Source organism: Suricata suricatta, chromosome 10 (genome assembly GCF_006229205.1).
Source record: "Suricata suricatta isolate VVHF042 chromosome 10, meerkat_22Aug2017_6uvM2_HiC, whole genome shotgun sequence".
Taxonomy (NCBI): Eukaryota; Metazoa; Chordata; class Mammalia; order Carnivora; family Herpestidae; genus Suricata; species Suricata suricatta.
Genome location: NC_043709.1, coordinates 10,422,889 through 10,446,615, shown reverse-complemented (window position 1 = coordinate 10,446,615; position 23,727 = coordinate 10,422,889). Strand labels below are relative to the sequence as shown.

General features: G+C 55.4%; 1 protein-coding gene across 2 annotated transcripts; it reads left to right on the top strand.

Annotated features, from left to right (window-relative positions):
- Positions 1-899: 899 nt before the first annotated feature.
- Positions 900-23,193, top strand: CSF2RB (colony stimulating factor 2 receptor beta common subunit). 2 transcript variants are annotated; one of them, XM_029953576.1, is made up of 14 exons: positions 900-1,007; positions 6,279-6,516; positions 7,442-7,565; positions 10,191-10,381; positions 13,575-13,726; positions 13,809-13,977; positions 14,537-14,672; positions 14,835-14,992; positions 16,073-16,212; positions 17,079-17,241; positions 18,434-18,524; positions 18,742-18,799; positions 19,398-19,501; positions 20,104-23,193. In XM_029953576.1, the coding sequence occupies exons 2-14, from the start codon at positions 6,441-6,443 to the stop codon at positions 21,230-21,232; spliced, it is 2,691 nt and encodes an 896-aa protein (XP_029809436.1). In that variant the 5' UTR covers positions 900-1,007; positions 6,279-6,440; the 3' UTR covers positions 21,233-23,193. The 2 variants fall into 2 exon arrangements, with proteins under 2 accessions (XP_029809436.1, XP_029809437.1); XM_029953577.1 differs by lacking the exon at positions 900-1,007 and adding an exon at positions 1,555-1,665.
- The last annotated feature ends 534 nt before the right edge of the window (positions 23,194-23,727 follow it).

The window sequence follows — 23,727 nt, the reverse complement described above, 5'->3', positions numbered from 1 at the left end:
AGCATCTGGTCTTGACTTCAGCTCTCTGTGCTGAGCGTGGAACTTGCTTAAGATTCTCTCTCTCTGCCCCTCTCCCCAGCTCTCTCTCATATAAATAAAATAAAATAAAATGTCATACTTTGTTGCGGATTTTTGGTGCTATTTTTTTACAATGTTGTGCTGAAATATTATTTATCTTAGTTGCTGAGCACGTGGGTGCCCCCTTAAGGTCTACACCCAAGAGTGTGCCTTGCTCGCTTTGCTATAACCCCAACTCCGCTGTGTTTGGGAGTCTATCTCACAGACAGTCACTACAAGCCTCCTCGGGCCAGGGTGTGAGCCGGGTGACGGGGAGAGAGACGCGGGCCACACACAGGATTGTGGGAGGGGAGAGACAGCCAGGCGCACTGAGGACTGACTGTGGGACAGTGTGGGGTCACCGGGGAACAAGCACAATGAGGGCTAACACTCGGGGGCTCATCCACAGCATCTCATTTGATCCTCTCCCCAGCCCTTGAGTGTTTGTGGATGCTTACAAGCGAGCAACAGGTGGGCGTCCTGAGACCTGGCGAAGTCCCATGCCGGTCACTTGCTTACAGTCACGCTCTGTGCAGTGGTACAGGTGGGAGCCGGCCCAGCTCCGTCTGGCTCTGAGCTGTCACCTCCTCTGGTTGTCCCCCTTCCCCCTGCGTCCCCTGGGGCGGCAGAGCAGGCTGCAGAAAGCAACTTGGCATTGAGCTGACAGAGGCTGCGTAGGAGTGTCCAGGGCAGGCGCTACTGACACGAGGAACAGCACTGACCAAGCCAGGAAGGCCCAGAAAAAAAAATCGATATCTCAGTGTCCACAGTCCTACAAAGCTGGGCAATCTTGTGAGGAGTCACTTGCACAGAAACAGGCCTGGCCGGTGTCGCTTCCTCTTTCTGCTTCTCTGTTTCCTAGCGGCGACGTCAGCATAAATAGGAAGCGTGACAGACTCCCTGTCGCCTGGACACTCCGGCAACAGGCTTATCTGTCCCGCCACGAAGAGGTACGGCCTGGCTTTCGGGGGTGGGCTGGGGAGCGGTGGGGGAGCCCCAGGCTGCGGACGGAGAACAGGGAGAGGCTGGGCGTGAGGAGTGGGCGGGCGTGCTCAGGGACTTGGGGTCAGGGCTGGCTTGGTCTCTTGGGAAGATCGGCCAGGCTCCTTGGGCACCCAGCGGCTGAGCAGAGAGCCAGGGGCGGCTACCTCCTTGAGTGTTGTGTGTAGGGCTTTGAGGCCAGGGGGTCTCCCGTCCGGGATCCAGCTGTCCTGGTAGGGAGGACGCCTCGGGAGGTGGCAGTCAGACACCTGTGGAGGGTCTGTCTTCGCTTTGCCACTAACGTGTCGCTAAGGAGTTGGCGCCAGTGACCGGCTTCTGCCTCCTTGTCTCTGGAGCAGGAAGAGCACCAAGGGTCCCTGATATCCTGGTTTAATTTGTTTTGATGTTTATTTATTTTTGATGAGGGAGAAGGGGCAGAGAGAGGGAGACACGGAATCCGAAGCTGGCCTCGGACTCCGAGCTGTCCACACAGAGCCCGATTCAGGGCTGGAACCCACTTACGGCGAAATCATGACCTGAGCTGGAGTCAGATGCTTGACCGACTGAGCCACGCAGGCGTCCCCTCCACGACATTCTGGTTTAGAAAAGGAGAGCTGGAGAGCAAGGGTGTGTGTGTGCTTACATGGGTGTTCATGGGGGTGCAGGGGTACAGAGAGACTGGGGGGAGAGCAGGTAACCCGGAACTTTGTCAAGCTCCAGCTCAGAACTTGGTGTGGCTTTGGAAGCTCACTTTGGAAGACGAGAAAGGGCTCGGTCCCTCGCACAGGGACCTAGTTTTCCCCCTCGAAGAATGTGTTAGTATCACACTCCACCCTGAGCCTCCGTTGCTCAGTCGGGTTCAGGCCCAGGTGTGTGTTCCGCAAGCAAGCGTGTGAGCTGGTGGGGGATGGGGAGGTTGCGTCGAAGCGGGTTTCTGTCTCAGAGTGTGTGCCAGGTGCGCGCATTTGCCCTGCGGATGGGATCGCGGGTGTTTCCAAGGTCCCCACCGGGGTTGGAGGCTGTGGGGTCCCACCAGACAGGTCCCGGTGACAAGTTGCAAATGTGTAGTTTTTAGTCCTCAAAGCTCCCGTTGCGATTCTGTATCGCCAGGTTCTGATTTTCTCTACTTCTCGCTTTCGTGCTCTCTGAAAGTTTTATAATGCGTGGAACCTTTCCCGTTAGCTTTTGGTCACTCCTGTTTCATTCACCGGTTTACTCAGTCCTGCCATTCCACGCCCATACAGCAGAATAGTTCCTCAGTTGTCTGATGAGCGTGTTTCGTACTAAGTGAATATGCGGGTATCTGCTTTGTCAACTGTTAGAATGATCCAGAATTATGCAGCATAAAAGACAAGGTGCAGCTATTCCATATCCACTGGCCTCACGTTCTACTCTGCACCGCGTGTCCCTTCAAGACATTTTCTAAGCATGCTGCAAGTATATAGTTTTCCTTTGTACATAAATGGGAGTATAATAGACATATTGCTCGGGGCGCCTGGGTGGCTCAGTCGGTTAAGTGTCCAACTTCAGCTCAGGTCATGATCTCACAGTTCATGGGTTCCAGCCCCATAATGGGCTCTATGCTTTTTGGGTTTGGTGTCTTGTTCAACCCCTAAGGTTGAAGTACCTGTAATGCTTTTTATTATTTTAGTTTTGACTTTTAGATCGTTAATCCACCTAGAATTTGGAGGCGCAGGTAATACATAAAATAATAATCTAGCTTAAAAACATTATCAGCTCATTGTCTCCACATATAATTATGAGTATGCGGCCCATCTTTCCTCTGTGATTAGAAATGCCACTCTGACATCCCAAGTTCCTAGTTGGTGATTTTCCTTATTGTTTTCTATTCCGTCTGTCTACAATTATACTCCTCATCATTTTTCTGGCTAATAGAACCCGTCTCTCCTGTTCAGCTTATTATAATCTAGAATTGGTTTGTCAAGGCTGTTAAAAATCCTTTTGGAGTTTTGACTTGGATTGCATTGAATTTAGAGATTATTTGGGGGAGGACTGACCACTAGAGACGGCAATAGTGGGCAGCCTTCCCCTGCTGTGCCCTTGACGGGAGGACACAGACATTGTCCTTGGACTCTGATGTCACTACGGATTTCTAGTAGATGCCCAGATACACCAGTGTTCCCTTCAACGCCTCATTTGTCAAGGGTCACCTGTTCGTGTGTTTCATCGGGAATGGCTTTTGTATTATCGAATATTGAAAAGCATCTGTCAAGATAAGTTGATCCTTCCCCAGCCCCCTTAATCTGTTGGTCTGTTTCTTTTAATCATGAAGAGGTTCCTTAATGGCTCTTTCTCTGTTTCTGGAATAATCCCCATGTGGCCATGATGCAGTCTTCATTTTAAAGTCTTTGTCAGATTGTCCTAGGACATTCTTTTTGTCTGGAATGAATTTATGTTTTATTTGTTTTTTCATTTCCAGTTTTTATTCCTGCCATTCCATTTCTTCATGAGCTTGGGAATTTTGGTGTGCATGTTTGTCTCAAGTGAAAAAGTGTTTGGTTTTTCTCTTCTCTTTTTTCCCCTCTTCCTCCTTCTTTCCCTCTCCCTGTCTGCCATTTGTTCCCAGGCTTACCCTTTGCTCTTAGTGGCTTTTGAACCCTTACCTTTTGAACACGTGTACGTAATGTATTTTCTGTCAACATTTGGGCGTAATTAACACACATATGTTCCTCCAAAACAAACAGACGCATCCTAAACAAGCTTTCTGTTCTCCTCTGCTTTCTACTCCTAACCTCACAGCCAACTCCCACCTTAAAATCATCTCCATTGTTACCTATGTTTACTTACTTTCCCCTTATAAGTAACAATTCTTTTCTACTAAGTATCAGTTTACTGGTTTCTTTTCTCACCGCTAATTCCAATATCCTACGCTATCTTTCTTGAACTATATTTTTTCCTGAAATACATCCCAGAGTAAACTGTGTTTCTCAGAAAAGATCTGAAATTTTTCTTTGTCTTTACATTTTCCAAATGTTGCATGCTCCTGCCCTTGTGCGTCACAGTAAGCTTGACTTTTAATGATTCTAGGTTTAAACATATTTTCCCTCAGCATTTTCAAGATGTCTATTTAGAGTTCGGGGTCACTTGTGAGAAAATCTGGCCAACCTGACCCTTGTTCCATCAAAAATGATGTTTGTCTCCTACTGGAACCTTTTGGGAACATCCTTTTATTCTTGGGTGACTGAGAATTTACCACCATGTGACTGAGTGTGGCACTATTAAAAATTAAGTTTGTCCTTCGCTTCAGCGAACTGATGTCTTCTTTAAGCCCTGTGACGTTTTCTTCTATTTCTAATTGTATCTGTTTGGTTACATGGAAGATCCCCCCAAAAACAGTGGCTTCACCATATGGAGGTTTATTTTTGTTCTCACATAAAAGATGTCCAGAGGTAGGCGCTCTCAGGCTGGTATTGGTTGATTCAGAGTGACTAGAAAGACCCAGGTTTCCCTCTTTCTGTTGTACGAAGCTCCATCCACAAGGTCCAAAATGGCTTCTAGAGCTCCAGCCATCACTTCCAAGTTGTAGGCTGGAAGAAGGAGGAAATGGGCCCTTCCTACCCTAGCCAACTCCCTTTAAGAACCCTTTCATTGGAAGGTGCACCCAATGCTTCCACTCACGTCCCCTTGGACAACGTAGTGACATGGCCACACCTAGTACTAGGAGAGTGTAGGAAATAGAATCATTTCTTCTGTGTCGCACCAAGCCCAGCGGAAGCCTGAGCTTTTGTTTCCCAGGGAGCAGGAGGACAGCTCAGACACTGCCTGCCCCATGGTTTGAAAGTTTAATATGATTTAACTTCTTATATTTAAACTTTTAATGAGCCTCATATTTGGGGATGGGGTGGGACAGAGATTTAGGTGGACACGTTTTACCATGTGATTCATTGTAACTTAGCCTTTTTATTACCCATCCCTTCACTTTGATTCAGGACCCCTCCTTCATCAGGTAGGACATTAGGGTAGAATAGAGTTGCCTGGTCGGGACATCCATGGATGTATTTTACGGGTGTGTGTGCAACACACCTGCTTTGTTATCAGATCTTTACAATAAATTTTGCCACCGGGGAGGGCCTCCTGATTGCTAGAAATCTCATTTACTGTCCTCATGGCTATTTTTTTTCTGAGTTCTTACAAAAAAAAACAAACATGTTTTTACATTTTGTTTGGAATCGTGTTAAACCTGTAAGTTATCTCAGGATGAACTGCTCTCTTTGCACATGTAGTATTTCTACTTGTGGTTAGACCCAAATACAAGCTCTGGACTTTTAGGCTAGTCCCAGGTAGGGAAGAAAAGCCCCACAGCCACATGGACCCATGCCCTTCCCCCAGGGCACGGCCTACGGCTGCAGAAGCTGCAGCGGACACAGACGCCCCCCAGCTCCAAACAAGCCTGCTCCTCTTTCCAGAGCCTTTATCAGAGGAACCTCTCTCTATAAACATCACCGCGTTGGGGTCTTCTCACGTGAGATGGGTGTACTTGTGCCCCCGTTACCGATGCAGAGAACAAGGTCAGGGAGCACTGGTGGGTCAGCATAGGCTGCTGCAGGGAGGGGCAGAGCCTGCGCTGAAGGGCAGGTCCTCCGAGTCCAGAGACCTGCTTTTCCCAGTAAGAAAGTTGCTGCCTTGTGTGTGTGCGTATGAGCATCTTGAGTGAAGTTTCAGGCAATCTAATGGGGAGAAAAGGAACCACGTCCCCTGTTCGCTCTCCTGGGTACTTCCCAGGGCCAGACAAAATGAAAAGAGGAAATCCCCGCCTCTGGGGAGAAAAGGGAACAGGCCTTCTGAGGGTGGTGTGGGAGGGATGACAGTAAATCGAGTGTGTGTGCGCGCAGTGTGAGTGAGCATGCCTGTGATCACATCCAGGGAAGGACACAGTGGCCCTCACACCCTGCGGCCCCTCTAACGCTGGTCAGGTCAGTGGCCCGCAGGGAGCGCAGAGCGAGCCAAATACCAGGGTCCCTGTGAGGGTTTTCCACTGCACAGGGGCTCCTGACGCACCAGGGTGGGGACTCACTTCTTCAGAAGCCATTCAACGCATCCCCCTCAACGTCATATCCCAGTCATTGAGGCTACGGGGAAAGGCCTGTCCTGGGTGCCAGGATGAGGTGGCGGGGGCACCCGAGCCCATGCGTCACTCCTGGGTTCACCCCGCAATGTGGATCAAGTCCAGGGAATGCAGGACGGGAGTGGGCCGCTCTCAGCTGATGTCTCTTCCGCAGGCAGAGTCCCGGCGAGAGGATTCACAGGAGCCGGGGACATGGGTCCGGCCTGGCCTCCAGCTGAGCGAGAACACACGACTCCAGGGCAGTGAGGACCCCTGCCCCTGCCCAGACCCGGACCCACCTGAGCTGCCCATCCGCTGGCCCAGAGCTGACCCAGAGATGGTGCTGACCATGGTGCTGCTCCCCATTGCCCTGCTGGGTCCCTTCTGGGGGCCTGGCAGGGTGGGAGCCCAAGGTGAGTTCCGTTGTTCTCTCCCCTTCCCCGTGACCTTCCTCACAGCTGGTCCTTGAGCAAGGCAACCTCCATATGTGCCCAGGAAGCCCCAAGACCCCTCATGCCCTCCCTCACGTGCCCCCTCCTTATCCTCTCTGGCACTCCGCTCCCCCTCCTGGATTCTCATTCTTCTCCACCGTCCTGAAAGTCCGTCTCTGCTGGTGTGGCCTCTCTGCCCACCTTCTCAGCGTGGCATTCCAGGCTGGCCATTGCAGCCTTATCTCTTCCGACCACTCAGATACTCTGCTCCTCGGATGGCCTTGACCAATTCCCTTCTCTGTGCCTTTGTTCCTGGAGCCCCTCAGACCGGTGGTCTCTCCCTGTTTTGGCCCCAGCACCCTCCTCCTGCTCAGAAGGCCCTGCTGGGATATTCCTCGGGCTCCTAAGGCCCACGAACCCCCTCCCCCAAGGGCTCCAAGGGAACATAGCTTCTCTGATAACCCCGAGAACCACATTCTCTTTGCTAACCATCAGGCCCTGCAGCTGACCAAGAGACCAGGGCAGGGAGGTCCCAGAGGGTTCTGCTATGCTGCCCTCCTCCCAGGCTGCTCCCCCCGTGCCCAATGCAAGCATCCCTCCTGGGGTGGGAGGGAGACCCTGTGCCAGGCTCAAGGGCACAGCAGGGGCTCAGGAAACGTGCTTGTGTCTCTTCTAGAATATTGTGTTTCTATCCAGACTGCAGGGCCCACAGCTAGGGCCCTCACACTCGCAGAACCCCTGTTCTCCCCGCCTGCCCAGGGCCCCTAGGGAGCTCTGTCTAGCAGCCAGGAGCCACTACAGGACTCTGGAAAACCCCTCCTCAGCTCTGGGCACCCCAGAGGGGCTGGGAGGGGGGCAGTGACAAGAGGTATCTAGCTGTGACCCCCTTTCTGCCTCTCCCCGGCAGAGACCATCCCGCTGCAGACTCTGAGCTGCTATAATGACTACAAGAGCCACATCACCTGCAGGTGGGCGGACACTCTCGAGGCCCAGCAGCTCGTCAACCTGACCCTCTTCCGACGTCTGAATGAGTAAGTGATACCAGGGCTCACCATAGGGGTGCTACTGTGTGGGGCTGGGCCAGGCAGGGGGGCTGGCAGAGGGCAGGGAGGGGGAGGCCCGCTCAGGAGCTCCCACGCCATCGGGCGGCCTGCCAGGTCTGATGTCTGATGTCGGGATTTTGGGGAAAAGGCTGCTACGTGAACATGGCTGTTGATGGCAGTGGTGGTGATAACGTACTTCATCACAGTTCCCCAGAATCGCCCTGGCCCGCCTGGGTGGCTCAGTCTGCTAGGCGTCTGACTTTGGCTCAGGTCATGATCTCACGGCTCGTGGGTTTGAGCCCCGTGTCAGGATCTGTACTGACAGCTCAGAGCCTGGAGCCTGCTTCAGATTCTGTGTCTCCCTCTCTCACTGCCCCTCCTGACTCATGCTCTGTCTCTCTCAGAAATAAACACTAAAAAATAAAAAACAGAATCGCCCTGCAAAAGTCCATTTTAGATTATCCTCACTGCGAGGGGGCAGGCCCAGTTCACAGATGAGCAGACCCAGGCTGTGGAGGGCAAGGTCCACGGGGCAGCTGTGTGGCCGAACGGGAACCAGGGGCCCGGGTCTGGCATGCGGGGCTGGGCTCTACGTCTCCCCAAGGCGCTGGCTGCTGCCTCCAGAGTGTGAGTTTTCTCTGTGCCCCTCACATGGCCTCCATGGCATGTGCTATTTGGGAAGATTCCGCAGAGTTCTTGGGTCTGGTGACAGTCTGACTCACCATAATAGAAATAATTAAATGGCCAGCATCACAGGTGCAGTGAGACGTCCCAGGAGGGTGGCCCTCGGGAGGAGCAGCTCCCTTCAACGCTCTCTCCTGCTCTCCTGGGAGCCCCCTTCTTCCTGCTTCCCCCCTCCTCACCAACCCCCACTTCCCACCCTCAACTGTGGCCCTATTCCTCCTGCACTGAATCACACCCCGGACGAGAGGTTCCCGCCCCTTCCATGCACACACTGCCTGCCCCATCTCTGCCACCTCCCGGGAGGCTCCCTTCAGTCCTTTCCTGCCCCGGTTCGTCTAAGGCGCCCCCGGGATCGTGCCTGGCCTTGCTGCTCCAGGACAGCACTGCCACTACAGTGCCTGTCTCCCCCTGCCATGGAATCATGGGATTGTTCCCAATCCCTGAGCACTTGTGCCCTGACCCCCACTTACTTACAGACGCCACTAGCAAGGGCTGAAGCCCCAGGGTGCCTCCTGACCCTCATCTCCTCCAGCGGGGCCTGCCCTCTGCTTCCCTTTGAGGCGACCCACCTCCAAAGAGTTGTCTGGACCCACAGCATCTAAGGTCTTTCCAGTTATTCTGAGCCTCCGCCGGCCCCACCAGGCCGCCCAGACGGCTCTGGCTCAGGGCAGCCAAGCCCTCTCTGCTGTTAAGCCCAATGCTTGGTCTCAGCCTCCTGCCTCCTTGACCGTGGGCAGCACCTGACACAGACTGACTGCAGCATCCTCGTGAAGCACCTGTGTCTCCTGGCCGCCGCACTCACCCCTGTCCTGGTCTCCCCAGCTCATCTTCTAGGTCTGCTCCCTTCTGTTGTCTCTAACCTGAAGGGCGAGCTGCCCTGGGGTTCATCCTGGGATCTCCAGTCTTTTATACTCGATCCGGGGAGACCCAGCTTGGGCGGTGTACTGGTGACGCTCACATGCTCTCCAGCCCCGTGTCCCCTAAGCTCCAGGACGGCAGGAGCGCTTGCCTCTCCACATGGCCTGGAGAGAAAGGTGCCTTCCACCCCCGATGTTCTAAACCCAGTTGGCGCCCTGCCCCAACACACCGCTTCCGCTCACCACGCACATCCCGCCTCACTAAACGCAAGCTCCTCCAGGGGCCAGCGGAACAACTGGGAGGTTCATTGTCATTTTACATCCTTTACCACCTTTCCTTCCCCATCAGTGCCTCTAACCCAGCAGCGAATGCTGCAGACTTCATCTTCACCTAGGACGTGAATCAGGCCCAGGCTAACACCCCCACCCTGCTGTGAACTATTTCTACCACCCCCATTCACCCCAATCTACCACGACCCAGTGGACAGAGGAAGCCCTTCACAACCTAAGTCACAATATGTCACTCCTTTGCTCATAACTCTCAATTTTCTCCACTCTCAGTGACATCCAAATTCCTCAGTTATCTTTTCAGCGCTGCTGCCTGTCACCTCACGCTACTGGTCTCCCTCGCCTCCCACCCTCACAGACGCCACTCCATGCACACTGGTGACTGCCTAGCTGTGCAACACTCCAAGCCTGTGCCCGCCCCAGGGCCTTTGCACCTGCTGTTCCCTTTACCTGAATAGAATTTACATGGGTCCCTCCCTCACTTCCTTCAAGTTTCTGCCCCAAAGTCACCTTTGCCACGAGGCCTTCCCTGTCTCCCCTATTTCAGGTACCCCCCACCCCACTCCTCTGGCTTCCAGATCTTCTTTCCCTGCTGTATTCGTCCTGTAAGGTTTGCTCCATTGGACACATGACATATTTTATTCAGTTGTTTTATGTGCATCCCCCTCCACCAGGATGGCAGCACCCTGGCCTGGACAGAGCCTCTCACGTGGTAACACTCAGTGACCTTTGTTGAATGAGTGATGTTCCTTCACCCTGGGCCAACCATGTTCTCTCGTGGCAGGGACCCTCCGAAGCCGGTGTCCTGCGACCCCAGCAAGGACGCGAACTCGTTGAGCGGCACCTGCCCGGGCTGCGTGCCCAGAAGATGCGTCATTCCCTACAACATTTTTGTTATCGCAGACCAAGACTACTTCTCATTCCGACCAGACAGGCCTCTGGGCACCCAGCTCACCGTTACTCTGGACCAGAATGGTAAGACCTGGCGTCCCCGGAAGGGGGTGGTCGCTGGGAGGACAGTTAACCCCCAAGGGGCGGCCAGACTGCAGAAGGGCCAGGAAGTGAGTCTTCAAGGGGCGGAGATGCTGGCTGGGGGGTGGGTCTGGTCTCTTGAGAGAGAAGGAGGGTGTGGCCTCCTGACCATGGAGGCATTGGAGCAGGTACAATGGGAGCAGGACCTGCCAATGGCACCTCCTTGGGCCCTGAAGGCTCCACCACCTGCCAAGATAGTGCCTTCCAGCCCTGAAGGCTTCTGGGAGAACCATCCATCCTATTCGGGTAGAAACTTTACAGCTTGAAAACACTCATCACCAAAGTAAGTCTCATCCAATATCTGCAACAGCCCATTTTATAGATGAGGCAATTAAAGCCCAGAGAGGTAATGTGACTTTTCCAAAGGGCCACCCCTGAGCAGTCAAGTCAGTGATGGGTCAGCCTTGCCCAGGGCTCCCTGCACTGCAGATGGAGGTCATCACCTCACTGTCCTCCCTGAGTGGCCTCCAGTGAGTGTGCTGTGTGTCCACAGTGACCCCAAAAAGTCAGTGGTCCTGGGTGGGTGTCAATGATCATTTTATAGGAACAGCGGGGCTTCGTTTGACTGTGTATTACACAGAAACACAACTAGCACTTCAATCTCATTAATTCAATTGTATCTGTGCTCACAATGAACCTAAAATAGAGATGTTCGAGGCGGATCACCTTTTCAAGTGAAATGGACATGGCAGAAATGCTACAGATGGCTGGCCCTGCGGGAACCTGCCGATAGTATTTAATCATTGCAGTGACATGTGGTGTCATGCCCTACTTTTTGGTTTTAACCCCGTTTCACTGATATTGACACTGAGGTTCAGAGAACAGGAACTTGCCCAAGGCCACCCAGATGGCACGTGTGTGACTTCAGCATCCCGGGTCCCAAACGCAGGGCAGCCCCGCTGCAGATGCCGGCATCCGATGGAGAGGGGGCTCCTGCCTTCGCTTCCTGCCTCTTCCCATCACCACAGCACAAAGCCAGTGCCCAGAGGAGGGGATGGGTTAGGCCCCACCATGAAATGATGAATTCATTTCAAACATCTCTAAATGTGTTTGATGGATGAGAAAGGGCCCCATCTTGGCGAGGCCAGGCTGAGGGGCCAGGCTGAGAGGTCAGGACACAGCAGAAGTTGAACCAAAGGTGGATGCCACGTGCCAAGTGCTGAGAGGCAGTGGGCAAGGAGCCTCAGGGAGGCGGGTGGTCAGGACAGGCTTCCCGGGGGAAAGAGCTTTGCAGGGAGAGCTGAAGGGTGGGTCAGAGGACAGAGCAGGAAGAACATTCCTAGTGGAAACAACATGGGTCAAGGCTGGGAGACTGGGGAGGACGAGGCAGGTTGGGAGAATCGCCAGTAATTGTAACCCAGGAGATTCAGCATCAAAAGGGCTGGACAGCACAAGGAAGAAGGAGAGAAGGGTGTAGGCAGGGGCTGGATCTGAAGACACTGAAGCGTGCCCTGCAAAAGGGTGTAGAGGCCAACATCTATGTGACGGAGAGCCATCGAAGGGACATGGCTTGGTCAGATGTGAGGAGGCTGGAGGTGGGTGACACACAGGGTAGATGGCAGGGGGCAGGAGGGGGCAGGAGGCTGGGGCCCAGAATGCAACCTAAGGCACTCATCCCACAGGGAAATGATGAGCATTCAACTGAAACGTGGCCAGGGCATGGGAGTCGGTGATGGGGTGGGCACATGAATCATAGGACACACGTGCACTTCATTCATAAAGCTCTTCCCTCTCTGGGCACCCACATCCACCAGCACAGCGGTGAACAAGCCTGGCCACAGGGAAGGTGACAATGGTGGACATGGGGACACCTTAGAAATGGGGAAGGGCGTGTGATGTTTGCCTCCTGGAGCCTATGTTCAGCAGGGAGGTCAGTTCCAGCCCACACCATTTTGGCAATGGATCGGGGAAGCTTCTGGAGCTGAGGAAGGACAGGTGTATGCATCGGGCCTGCTCTGAGGCGCCCACGTGTGGAGGTCTGGGGTATTTCACTTCTTCTGTCCGTTTCTCCATCTGTGAAATGAGCTAGTGGGCTACGATCTCTCAGGTTGGATGAACAGGTTCACTCAGGCTCCAAGTCAGTTAATAGCAGCTTCGAGAGCTCCATGCTGAAAGGGATCCCCACCCCCTGAGGGGCTCAGGGCCCAGGAGTGCAGTGACTGATGAGCGATGTCTGCTAGGGCTGCGGCAGTGGGGACACCGAAGACAGGGGCACCCCGTATCTGCCACTTGGAGCTTAAGATTTTCTGGAGGCTCCAGCTCTGATGTGCTCTCACATGCCACGTCCCACTCGGACTCACTGGACTGTTCGTGTTTGTGTTTGAAAGTCGCCCCTCAGCATTCAGACACAGAAGCGACAGGAAAGCAGGAGCCTTACCGCCCATTAATGAATATGCTCACCCAACAGACGCACACTTGCTATCGGTGATGGCATGCCTTCTTGAAAAGTCTGTGAAGGCTGTGAAGGCTGCCTACGTGTATCTATTCATGTATTCATTCATCCTTCATTCACTTTATGCCCCAAATTCAGAGACCACTAAATCTCAGGCCATGCGGATAGGGAAGGGGGTGGAGACCCAAACCTGCCACCCCTGTGCTCCTGACTAGGTGGAAAAGCAGAAATGGAGACACCTAAATGCACCAGGGCTCTAAGGCCCATACAATGGGCTATGGTGGGACAGGAAAAGGGGCAAGGGATTCTGCTCAAGCAGGGAGGGGGGAATCCAAGAAAGTTCTGGAAGAGGAGACATTTATGCCTAGCTCTGAGAGGTGCAGGACCCTGGGCAGGTGGAAAGGGGAGGGTGAACAGTGTGATGGGGAGTAACATGAACCACAGCGCCCTCTGCTGGGAAGGGGCTGCAAGGTGGGCAGTGGGGACAGGAGGCTCCATTCAGAAACCAGCACCTTTCACAGATCTTAGGGGATATCTGCACAGCCTTCATTCCTGTTCACAGTGAACCCCGACCCCCACCTTTTGCAGATGAAGGGCCTGAGGCCCACAGAGGAAAGGGGTCTTGTCCAAGGCTACCCAGCGGGTAGGACGGCACTCAGCCTGGGGCCCAAGTCTGCCCCCACGAAACATGCTGCCCTAGAGTCATCCAGCCCCTAATGAGCCCTTGACCTCCCCTTTCTCTAGTCCAGGCCCCTGCACCCAAGGACCTGCAGATCACTCCTACCGGGGACCGTTTCCTGCTGACCTGGAGTGTGGCCCCTCCCGGTTCCCAGAGCCACTGGCTCTCAAACCTGGAGTTTGAGGTTGTCTACAAGCGGCTTCAGGACTCCTGGGAGGTAGGACCATGGCCAGCTCCACGCTAAGCCAAGAAACTTGGCCCAGCCAGCGCCTGCTCCATTAACCCTTCTCTCCCCGTAGGATGCTCCCACCCTCTACTGCAACTCCTCCCAGGCTGTCCTGGGGCCAGAGCACCTCATTCCCAGCAGCACCTATGTGGCCCGAGTGCGCACCCGCCTGGCCCCCAGCTCACGGCTCTCAGGGCGGCCCAGCCAGTGGAGCCTGGAGGTTCGCTGGGACTCCCAGACAGGTAACAAAGTCAAAATTGGGGCAATGCCCTCCTGAGGGGTGGTGTGACTCATTCGGCTCCTGGACAGAAAGAAAGAGTCCAAGGGTCCATTCTGTGGGATACCCCACAAATCTTCTGTCGTGTGTTCAGAATCAATACTTGGGGAGGGGACTCCATCCCTCTGGTGACTCCACAGACACAGTGGCTGCACCCCACCCGGGGCTGGGCTCCAGCCTCTGCACCCTTTCTGTGCACACATTACACTGATAAGTGCGCATTCTGAGCAGCTGCATTCCCATGAGCGCTATGCTGTGTGTGGACGAGCCAATGTTAGTGTTGAGACCCCCCAACACTGAAGCCAGACGCTCTCCCCGCAGTGCGCAAGGGGGTGAGAAGCTTCACAGAATTCACTCTCTGACCTGTGGTCACACCACTGGCAGGCTCAGGCTAACTCCAAGCCCTAGTTTCTCTGGTCTCCAAACTCCACGATCTCTCTGAGATGAGGCTTGCGGTAGGCCCCGCTGCGAGCAAAGGAATGAATAGAGGAGGGCAGGAATGAAGGGACTGTCTGCTCTCCCAGGGGACAAGGCCCAGCCCCAGAACCTCCAGTGCTTGTTCGACGGGGCCGCCATGCTCAGCTGCTCCTGGGAAGTGTGGTCTCAGGTGGCCAGCTCAGTCTCCTTCACCCTCTTCTACAAGCCCAGCCCCAGTGCAAGGTGAGCGTCCTCTCCCCACTCCCGTACCCTCCTCACCACCTTGTCTCCTCCAAACCTCCTCCGGACTCCAGGAGGCCCCAGTGGAAGCCACGGCTCCTCCTGAGGTTGCCTCCCTCCGTGGCCCCTGCCTCCCTCTGCCCTCACCTGCACCGTGCTCCTCAGGGAGGAGGAGTGCTCCCCGGTGCTGAAGGAACCGCTCAGCAGCCTCTTGGTCCAGCACCGGTGCCAGATCCCCGTGCCTGACCCCAGGAACCACAGCCGGTACACCATCTCTGTTCGGCCAAAGGAGGAAGAGAAGTTTATAAAGAGCTCAGACCACAGTGAGTTCACCCCCAGGCTTGTGTGCCAGTGCCCTTGCAATAGTCCTGTCTCGGTGTGTAACCTGCATAAGCCGGGGACTCCCTGTGGCCTAGTCTTCACACTGGTCCCTTTCAACAAAACACAGCCTAGTGAGCAAAACGAGCGAATGGCATTCTGATCTCTTCCTGAAGTTCTCAAGAAGCAGGAAAATACCACGATGACATCAGCAAATAACACGAAGGAAGGTTCTGTCAATATTCCCCCTGGGGACACATCTTTAAAGCCTGTTGTCTCCTATTCCTTTAGCTCCACTTTCCTGCCCACCTGCTCCTCCCCCCAAACTTTCCCTTTCATTCCCTGATTGGGTTTTTTGCTCTCAGATTTCCAAAGTCCTCCACAGACGGTATTTTCAGTCTTCAAAAGAATCAATCTGTGCGTTACTTATTCAGTCGGGGGCTAAAATATGTGCATATAAATGTAGATCCTTGCAGGTCAGAATCCCCCTCTCCTCTTATGTAGCAAGGACCCCATGCAAAGGGGCCTCCTGTGTTTGCTTTCAGGAGGGTCTTCTGCCCAGTCTTCAGAGTGTCCAGGAGGCCACGGCCAGTCTGTCTTAACCCCCCGGGTTGGAATCCACCACTCACTCCGAGGGTCAGATTGCCATCTTTTTCACTACCACTTGTAGCTGCCTGAGCTTGGCAAGTTTCTGAATCGTTCTGGGACTTAGTTTCCCCATCTGTGAAATGTGACAAGTTGGTTCCTACCATGTTGGGTTGCTGTTAGAATTGAGAGAGGGATTCATGCAGATGGAGCCTCTGGCATAGTTAATACGCTAGAATGGGACCCATTAGCAGGGTTTCACGTGCTACATAAATGCTGGGAGTGACCCATGCCCTGGCTCCCTGCAAAATGAGCATAGCTCAGCACTTCCCGAGAGAAGGGCCGCTCGGATCAAAGTGGATAGTATGGAAAGGGAGGCGCAAGGACCCGGAGAAGGGGTGGACCAGAAGAGAGAGCGCCATGACCACCGTGGAATGAGAAGAACCTTCCATTGGAGGAAGGCTAGGAACAATATTCCCTAAAGGTTTCCCTCCCTCCAGTCCAGATGCCCCCCCCAACACTCAACGTGACCAAGAGCAGCGACGGCTACACCCTGGGCTGGGTAGAAGAGGAGATGTTCTACAAACACATAGGTCACACGTTCCAGATCCAGTACAAGAAAGACGCAGACTTATGGGAGGTGAGAGCCCGTGCCCGGGGAGTGGGAGTGGGAGTGGGAGAGGGAGAACATACGCAGGACGGTGCCGGCCGGCCAGGTGCCTGGCTCCCAGCAGACGGCCGGTCAGAGGACGCTGCCGCCACTTCGTAGTCATGACCCTGTGTGGCCAGTCAGTCATTGTCGTGACACTTGGCGAAGGTACTAAAGTTCACAGAGGTGATGTGACATGGCCAAGGTTAACGGTGGGACCCTGACTGGTCAAGGGGATGTGGACATCAGGGCTCAGAGGGCGGAGTGGCAGCTGAGGGAAGGCTCTCAGACTTTTCTTCCGAGAAACCTTACCTGGAATGCAGATGGGCAGCTGCTAAAGAGCGGAATTGCTCTGGTAAAGCAGGCAGGGCCCGGGTCCAGGGTTCCATCTCCAGCCCCCACGTCCCAGACGACCCCAGGGCTGTGTGTGCAGTCAGCAACCTCAGAGCCAGTCCCAGACCTTGAGACTGGCAGTGGGGAAGCCGAAGCCAGGAGGGGCGTGGTCAGCGGTGGAGCTGGGGGCGGGCCATAACTAGGGTCCCGGCTGTCCCCTGAGGAGCTCAGAGGTTGGGGGGCCCCAGGGGGTGAGAGTGGGGGTCCTGTGTCCTCAGGATGTTTGGGCCTCCGTGTTGTCCTGTGTCACAGGAGTGCGGTCCCCAGTCCCATCCGAGGGCTCTGCCTCTGTGCGCCCTCCATGAGGGGCGGGAGGACTCCGACCTGGTGATGGGCTGCAGCTGGGGCCTGACGGGGCAGAAAAGCTGGGACGCTGAGACGGAAGGGACTTGCGACCGGGCCCCCCACACACTAGGCAAGTGGCCTCAGCCTCAGCATACCTGCTCACTCGCCTGCACCCACAGGAGAGCAAGACGGTGACCCTTGAGAACGCCCACGTCATGCCACTGCCACCTCTGGAGCCTGTCACCAAGTACAAGGCGAGAGTGAGGGTCAGGCCCACCCCTCGCGGCTACAACGGGGTCTGGAGCGAGTGGAGTGAGGAGTGCTCCTGGGACACTGAATGGGGTAGGTGTCCCAGCCCCACTCCCCTCCAGTACAGCCCAGCTGTGACCCCACCCCCCCGGAGTGTCCTTTCTCCCATATGTCACCAGTCACTGCAAAGCGATGCCTGGTGTGCCACAGAGACTGCCGGTGAGGTCCTGATCGCAGGGAAGAGTGGTCCTCCCTCAGATTGGACCTTAGCCCTCTGTTAATATGGCCCGTGGTTTCATTAGCCTTTGGGACAGCCATCACCTCATGACCACTCAGCATGAGTTTACGGTTACCATGGCAGCAAACATTAGGAGCTATGGACTGAGGCTCGGGATTGGAAGGAATTGGTCTGATTTCCTGGTCTCCCTCATTTCCCTGCACTTGGCTGCTTTCAATGTCCCTCACCGTTGGCCATAGTGGCCACCAGGAGACAAGTGCCCGACTAGGTCCAGGAGGGAGTGGCAGAGAGAGGACCAAGGAGGTATTAGCAGGAAGGACCCCGGCCCCAGCCAGCCTTGCAGGGAAGGAGTCCCAGCACCACAATCAAGCAGAAAGGAGGGCTGGACACCAGGCCTAAGGGAAGAGACCAAGGGAGTCCTGTGAGGGGCTCAAGGCTGCCCGGCAGGAAGCTGGGGCTCCATTTCCCCACTTCTGCCTCTCCAAACCTCCCTGTGCCTTGATGCTCAAGCTTGTATGCTGCCTCCTACAGGAAGCTCCCCGTGATTGCATTGGCTAGAGTCATTGCCCCAATCCCCAACCCCATAACTCCTTCTGCTACTGGAAAGAATCTAACCCTCTCTGTCCTTCCCAGCACTTAAACAGGGGGGTGGGAGAGGTCAGACCAATGCCCTCTTCTTTTTTTTTTTTTAATGTTTTACTTTTTGAGAAAGAGGAGCATGAGTGGGGCACGGCAGAGGAGGGGGCGACAGAGGATCCTAAGTGGGCTGGGCGCTGCCCGGGCAATAACAGCAAGCCTGATGTGGGACTTGAACTCAGTAACAGCAAGATCATGACCTGTGCTGAAGTCTGACGCTCAACCGACTGCGCCACCCAGGCACCCCCAATGCACTCTTCTCTGCCTATGTCTGGCCTCCCCTCTTACTCTGCACCCCAAGGTGCAGGGCCTGGGGGCACTGACCTGGCCTCCCCTCTTCCCACCTCCTAAGCCTCCAGCTCTGTCCCTCCCCCGACGCTAATGTTCCTTTTCTTCCCTGCCGCCCGGAAGTGCTGCCCGTGTGGGTCTTGGCTCTCATCCTGGTCTTCACCACGCTGGCCTTGCTCCCTGTCCTGCGCTTTTGTGGAATCTATGGGTACAGGTAAGAGGACTCTGTGATTGGGGGTGGGTACTCAGGACCCCAGGGGTGCCAGGGGACCCCACAAGTGGCTCCCTCTAGGCCCTTTTCTGCTACCCACTCCCTGTGAGCCTGGGCCAAACCCCATCTTCTCCTGGGCCTCAGTTTCTTCTCTGTACATGAGCCTGGGACAGCCTCCCTGAGGTCTCTGACAGCTGTCACCTCCCTGGTGTCTTTCCAGGCTGAACCGGAAGTGGGAGGAGAAAATCCCCAACCCCAGCAAGAGCCACCTGTTCCAGGTAAGACCTGAGCGGGAAGGCGGCTGGGGCAGTAGGGGCTCCTCACTCCTTCACCCTTGTCCCCGTGCCCGTGTCTTCGCCGCCTCCCTGGGCTTTGAGTGTGGAGCGTAGGCAGCCCGGGAAGGTGCCAGGAAGCTCTAAGAGGCAGGCCAGTCCCCGGCAAGTTCAGCTCTGCTGTGCTCTGGGCACCTTCGGGCGCCCAGGGCTGGCCCAGTGTGCGGGGCCCCCCCTCGGAGCAGGAGACGGAGCCGGGAGTCAGGGTGGGCTCAGCAAGGGGCTCAGTTCTGCCAGGGCAGGTGGGCTGGCAGGAGGCAGAATGGCTTCCCTGAGGACGGGACAGCAAAGCTGAGGATTCGTGGACTTGCAAAGAGAAGGTCCCATCCTCGGATGCTCAAGGGTCCACGGGAAGTCCCAGCCCCTCTCTGGGCCTCTCCTTCCTGGTTTCTGGGGGCCGAGGCTGGTCCTGACCTTGCTGAGACTCCTTCTGTGTCTGGGGGCTCACTGTACCCCCTGCCATGCCCTGGCCTCCCCACCCCTGCCCCCCACCTTCAGCTTCTGGAGCTCCCACAAGGCTACGGGAGTGCCTTTCTCTTTCCAGAACGGGAGTGCTGGGCTCAGGCTCCCAGGAAGTATCCGGGCACTGACCATCAGGAGCTCCCTGCACAAGGGGCCAAGAGGCTGCTACGTCCCCGAGCTGGAGGGGTGAGTGTCGGGGCACAGGGTCCTTGGGAGTTGGGAGGGTGGCCCCATCGTGCACGCTGGAGGCTGAGGGGAGGTGGCCTCTGGCTGTGGCTTTGTACGAAGACATCCGTGGAGGTCAGTGGCATATGTATCAGACGTCAGGAAAACCTTCCGGATTCCCAGGTTAGGGAGGGCCATACCTTAGACTTGACCAGAGGCAGAAGACTGGAACAGATGACCTCTCTCTGCCCTGCTGGCCCGGGAGACCCCACACTGGGGTGCTGATGGCACGGTGGGAGGGGGGGTGAAGGGACAAGGGCATGACTGGGCATGGGCCTGGCCTGGGTCCCCGAAGTTGGGTGGATATCAAGGAGCATGGGGTGAGAGGAGCCACACCTGGCAGAGGAAGACCTTGAACAAGAACATGGAGGCTAGTGAGCAAGACCCACGAGGGCCATCTGGTGTCCTCTCTGGGCCTTCCCCGACCTTGCCCTGCTCCCTGAGCTCTGGGTGGGGCCAGGCCTTCCCCTCCTCCCTCCTGGCCCCCTCTGCCTCTACCCCCAGCATGAGCTGAAGTGGCTGCCCAGGGGGCCCCAACACCTCTGCCCCCGATGTCCCCACAGGGTGTTTTCTGCAGACTCCAGGCACAGCGAGGTGTCACCTCTCACCACAGAGGACCCGAAGGATGGGCATGAATCACCATGTGAGCCTGACACAGCTCCGGCCACTTTGGACCTGTGCACGGAGCAGCCCCCCAGCCCCCAGCCAGGCCCATCAGCCCCCGCGAGCAGGCCCGAGAGCCAGGTCTCTGGCTTTGACTTCAATGGCCCCTACCTGGGGCTACCCCGCAGCCGCTCCCTGCCTGACGTGGCGGGCCCGCTGGAGTCCCCGAAGAGAGGCGGGGGCCAGAAGCCACAGCCCCCAGGGTCCCTGGAGTACCTGTGTCTTCCCGCGGGAGGACAGGTCCAGTTGGTCCCACTGGCTCAGGTGATGGAACAGGACCGGGCCAAGGATTTGGAGAGGACCCTCAGCCCGGGGGCTGAAGAGAACCCTTCCCTGGAGTCCGGGGCTGGCCTTGCCTCTGCTGCTCACAGGTCAATGGTGGGCGGTCAAGACCCAAAGGACAGGGCCCTCACAGCTCTGCCCATGGGCTCGGGGGGGCCCAAGGATGGGGTTACGGCCTCTGGTTATGTCACCACCGTAGACCTGGCTCTTCCCTTGCCCACAGGGCTGCCATCTGTCTGCAAGGTCCACCCTCTGGGCCTGCCCTCCAACCAGAGCCCCAACCTCAGTCTTGGACCAGCTGGTGGGCCCTGTGGCATCCCAGCCCCCATGAGGCCAGAAATCGAGGCCTATGTGGACATCCCTCCAACCCCAGGCCAGTCTCCCAAGTCCCCTCTGGGCAGTCCTGCCCCTCCTGCAGCCAGCAGCCCCACCCTGAGCCCAGGGGAGCCCAGAGTGGAGGTGGCCCCTGTCTCCCCGCACCCTGAGGGGCTCCTGGTCCTGCAACAGGTGGGCGACTACTGCTTCCTGCCTGGCCTGGGACCTGGCCCTCTCTCACCCCAGACGAAGCCCTCTTCCCCAGGTCCCTGTTCTGAGACCAGGGACCACAACCACGTCTTCCAGCCCAAGAAGGCCCTGTGCCCAGCCATTCCCCAGATGCCAGCCGTCCGGCATTTCAAAGCCTTAAAGCAGCAGGACTACCTGTCGCTGCCTCCCTGGGATATCGGCAGGCCTGGGGAGGTGTGCTGAGCCCCTTCAGGTCCCGGGGGTCCCCAGGAAGTCCACCTGCCCACCCCCCGCCCCTCCCAGAGTCACCTCCATGTTGGAGCAGGTGGAAACTCGGAACTTAGTCAACCTCCTACCTTCTCACTTGGCCTTCGGCCAATTAATTCTCCTTTCCCCGCCGTCTCCCGATCTCTCTCACAGACACACACACATGCACATTCTTCTGTCATGTGAATTTCATGTTAAGCTCCAAAGTATTGGCGCTTTCTGTATACTCATTCCATTTGCCCACTTTTTTTTTTTTAACCAGATTTCCTTGCTTTTGTCCCTGTCTTCCTTCTCTTTCCAGTGACTTATCATTCGAGGGAGTTTGAGGTCCAGGCTTTGCCCGTCCGGAGAGGACACATCTCGGTCAGAGCCTGTTCTGACTCGGACATGTCCGGTCCGGTGGTGTTAAGGGCTTGGGTCTGCAGCCTGGTCCTGGCAGGGGCGAATGCATGGGGAGGGAAGAGACCCCTGGGGAGGGTGCTGGGGGAGGGGTGAAGGCTTGGAAGAGCAGGGCAGCCCAGGCACTAGGGCAAATTACCATTGACAACGACGAGGGTCACTCCAAGCAATGGGGCAGGAGAGCAGCTGCTCTGAGCCTGCGGAGCCCCTGCCGGTCCCCCCGCTGTGACCAGGAAGGTCGGGACTGCAGGCCACCCGAGCCTGAGTGAGCAGTGTGCCTGCAGCACGGGCGTCCCTTCTACACCGGCTGGTGGGCAGAAATTCGGAAGCAGAGGGGACTCCCAAACCCACATGCACTCTAGAAATGTTGGAAAGAACGGCTCGGCAAAGGAAAATAGGAAACTGGTCAAAGGCCTGTGCACTTTGGGGCTAGCAGTCGACGTGGCCCTCCCCCCTCCCTCCAGAACGACCTTACAGCCCCCTCCCTGCCGGCCATGAACAAGGGGCTTTTGATCTATGTCTGGGCCTCCACGGGGGATTGTGGTTTCTTAAAATCCTTGCCTTTCTGATATGCAAAAAAAAAAAAAGTCATTAGATCACTTATATTGGCATTATTCGGTAACTGTCTGGTTGCACGTGTTTTCATCTTTCTTGGGCATTCTTTTTTTTTTTTTTTCTTTTACTGGGCTAAAGCCCTTTAAGGACCTCCTTCTGTTGGATGTTCATCTTTTTTCTGATTAAGTTTTTTAAAACTGTTTACACAGGCTCGCTCACGGATGGTGCACATTCCCCGCCCCCTAGTTTGTAGTGTGGCTTTTCACTTCATGTATGAGGTTCCTCGACTTTTTTACATTTCGGGTAGATTTCCCAGCTCTGCTTTCCACGTCAGATTTACAAAGGGCTTCCCCACTTGGAAACCACATTCATCCTCATTTAGAGTTTCACTAGTACTTCTTGTGCTTCAAGCTTGGTGTGTCAAATCGTAATGAGTTTGGAAGGGATGTGCCTAAGGCCTGTTTGTTTTCGCCGTAAGAGTGGCCAGGGTGTTTCTTCATCATTTGCTGCCACACCCATTCTCCGTCCCTCCGAGCGAGCGAAATGCCACTTTTACAATCTAGAAAGCCCCTGATACTCTTCATGGGTTTCTAGACTTTCAAGGTTCTTATCTCCCATTGTTGTCTGAATGGCATCCCACTGTTCTGAATGTTCTAGCTTTATACTGTTGTTGTTTTTTTTTTTTTAACAAGCGGCCAACCCAATGTTCTTGCTACTTTTGTTCCCAAATCCCTGTTCGTTACATCAGTGTTTGTGGTCAGGGGAAAAGGTATTCTCAACAATGTATATAATCCACTAATAGTGAAATTAATCACAGCACTTCAGAATATTCTAAGGTAGAATCCTGTTTTACCGAGGAATACAGCAGTCCGTCCTACATGGATGAGAAAGAAGTCCAAGATGGGAAGTTTGAGATGCTTAGATATTGTTAGCGGAAAACAAAAATCACAATAAAATATTTTCATGGTAAACTGAAACCAAAACCCTTCACTTGTGTATGTGTTGGAATGTTGCGGGGAAGGGGAGGGGGCGCGATTTGAAACCACAATTGCATTAATGAGGGTAAATTCTGTGAAACGGAAGGTGCCTGGGCCTCTGAGACACCACAGTGAGTCTGGGGACAGCGTACACAGACCAGGAATGCGGGGCCAGCAAGGTGGGGCTCCTGGGACGTGTGGTTCCCCCCAGACCCTGGAGGGAGCTGGGCTCCAAGCCAGGACCTCCTGTCCCCAGAATTGCTGCGACTCTGCCCACAGGGGAGACCCCTCCTGGCTACTTACCCTAATAAACTCTGTGAGGTGGGCTCAGGGTGGGAGCCATTCCCGCTCGCGAGTGGGTGACTCTCCAGCCCAACTTCATCCCCCTCCCATCTGCCTTGTTGACCTTCGATGCTTCTCTCGGTTTCTTTCTGAGAAACTGTAGTCCACAGTGTCCGCGGGATCTGGAGTCAGAAGGGGAGCTGCCTCCTATCAGAACATGAAATGTCAGGAAGGGGAACCGGAAGGAAGGGGGTGGGG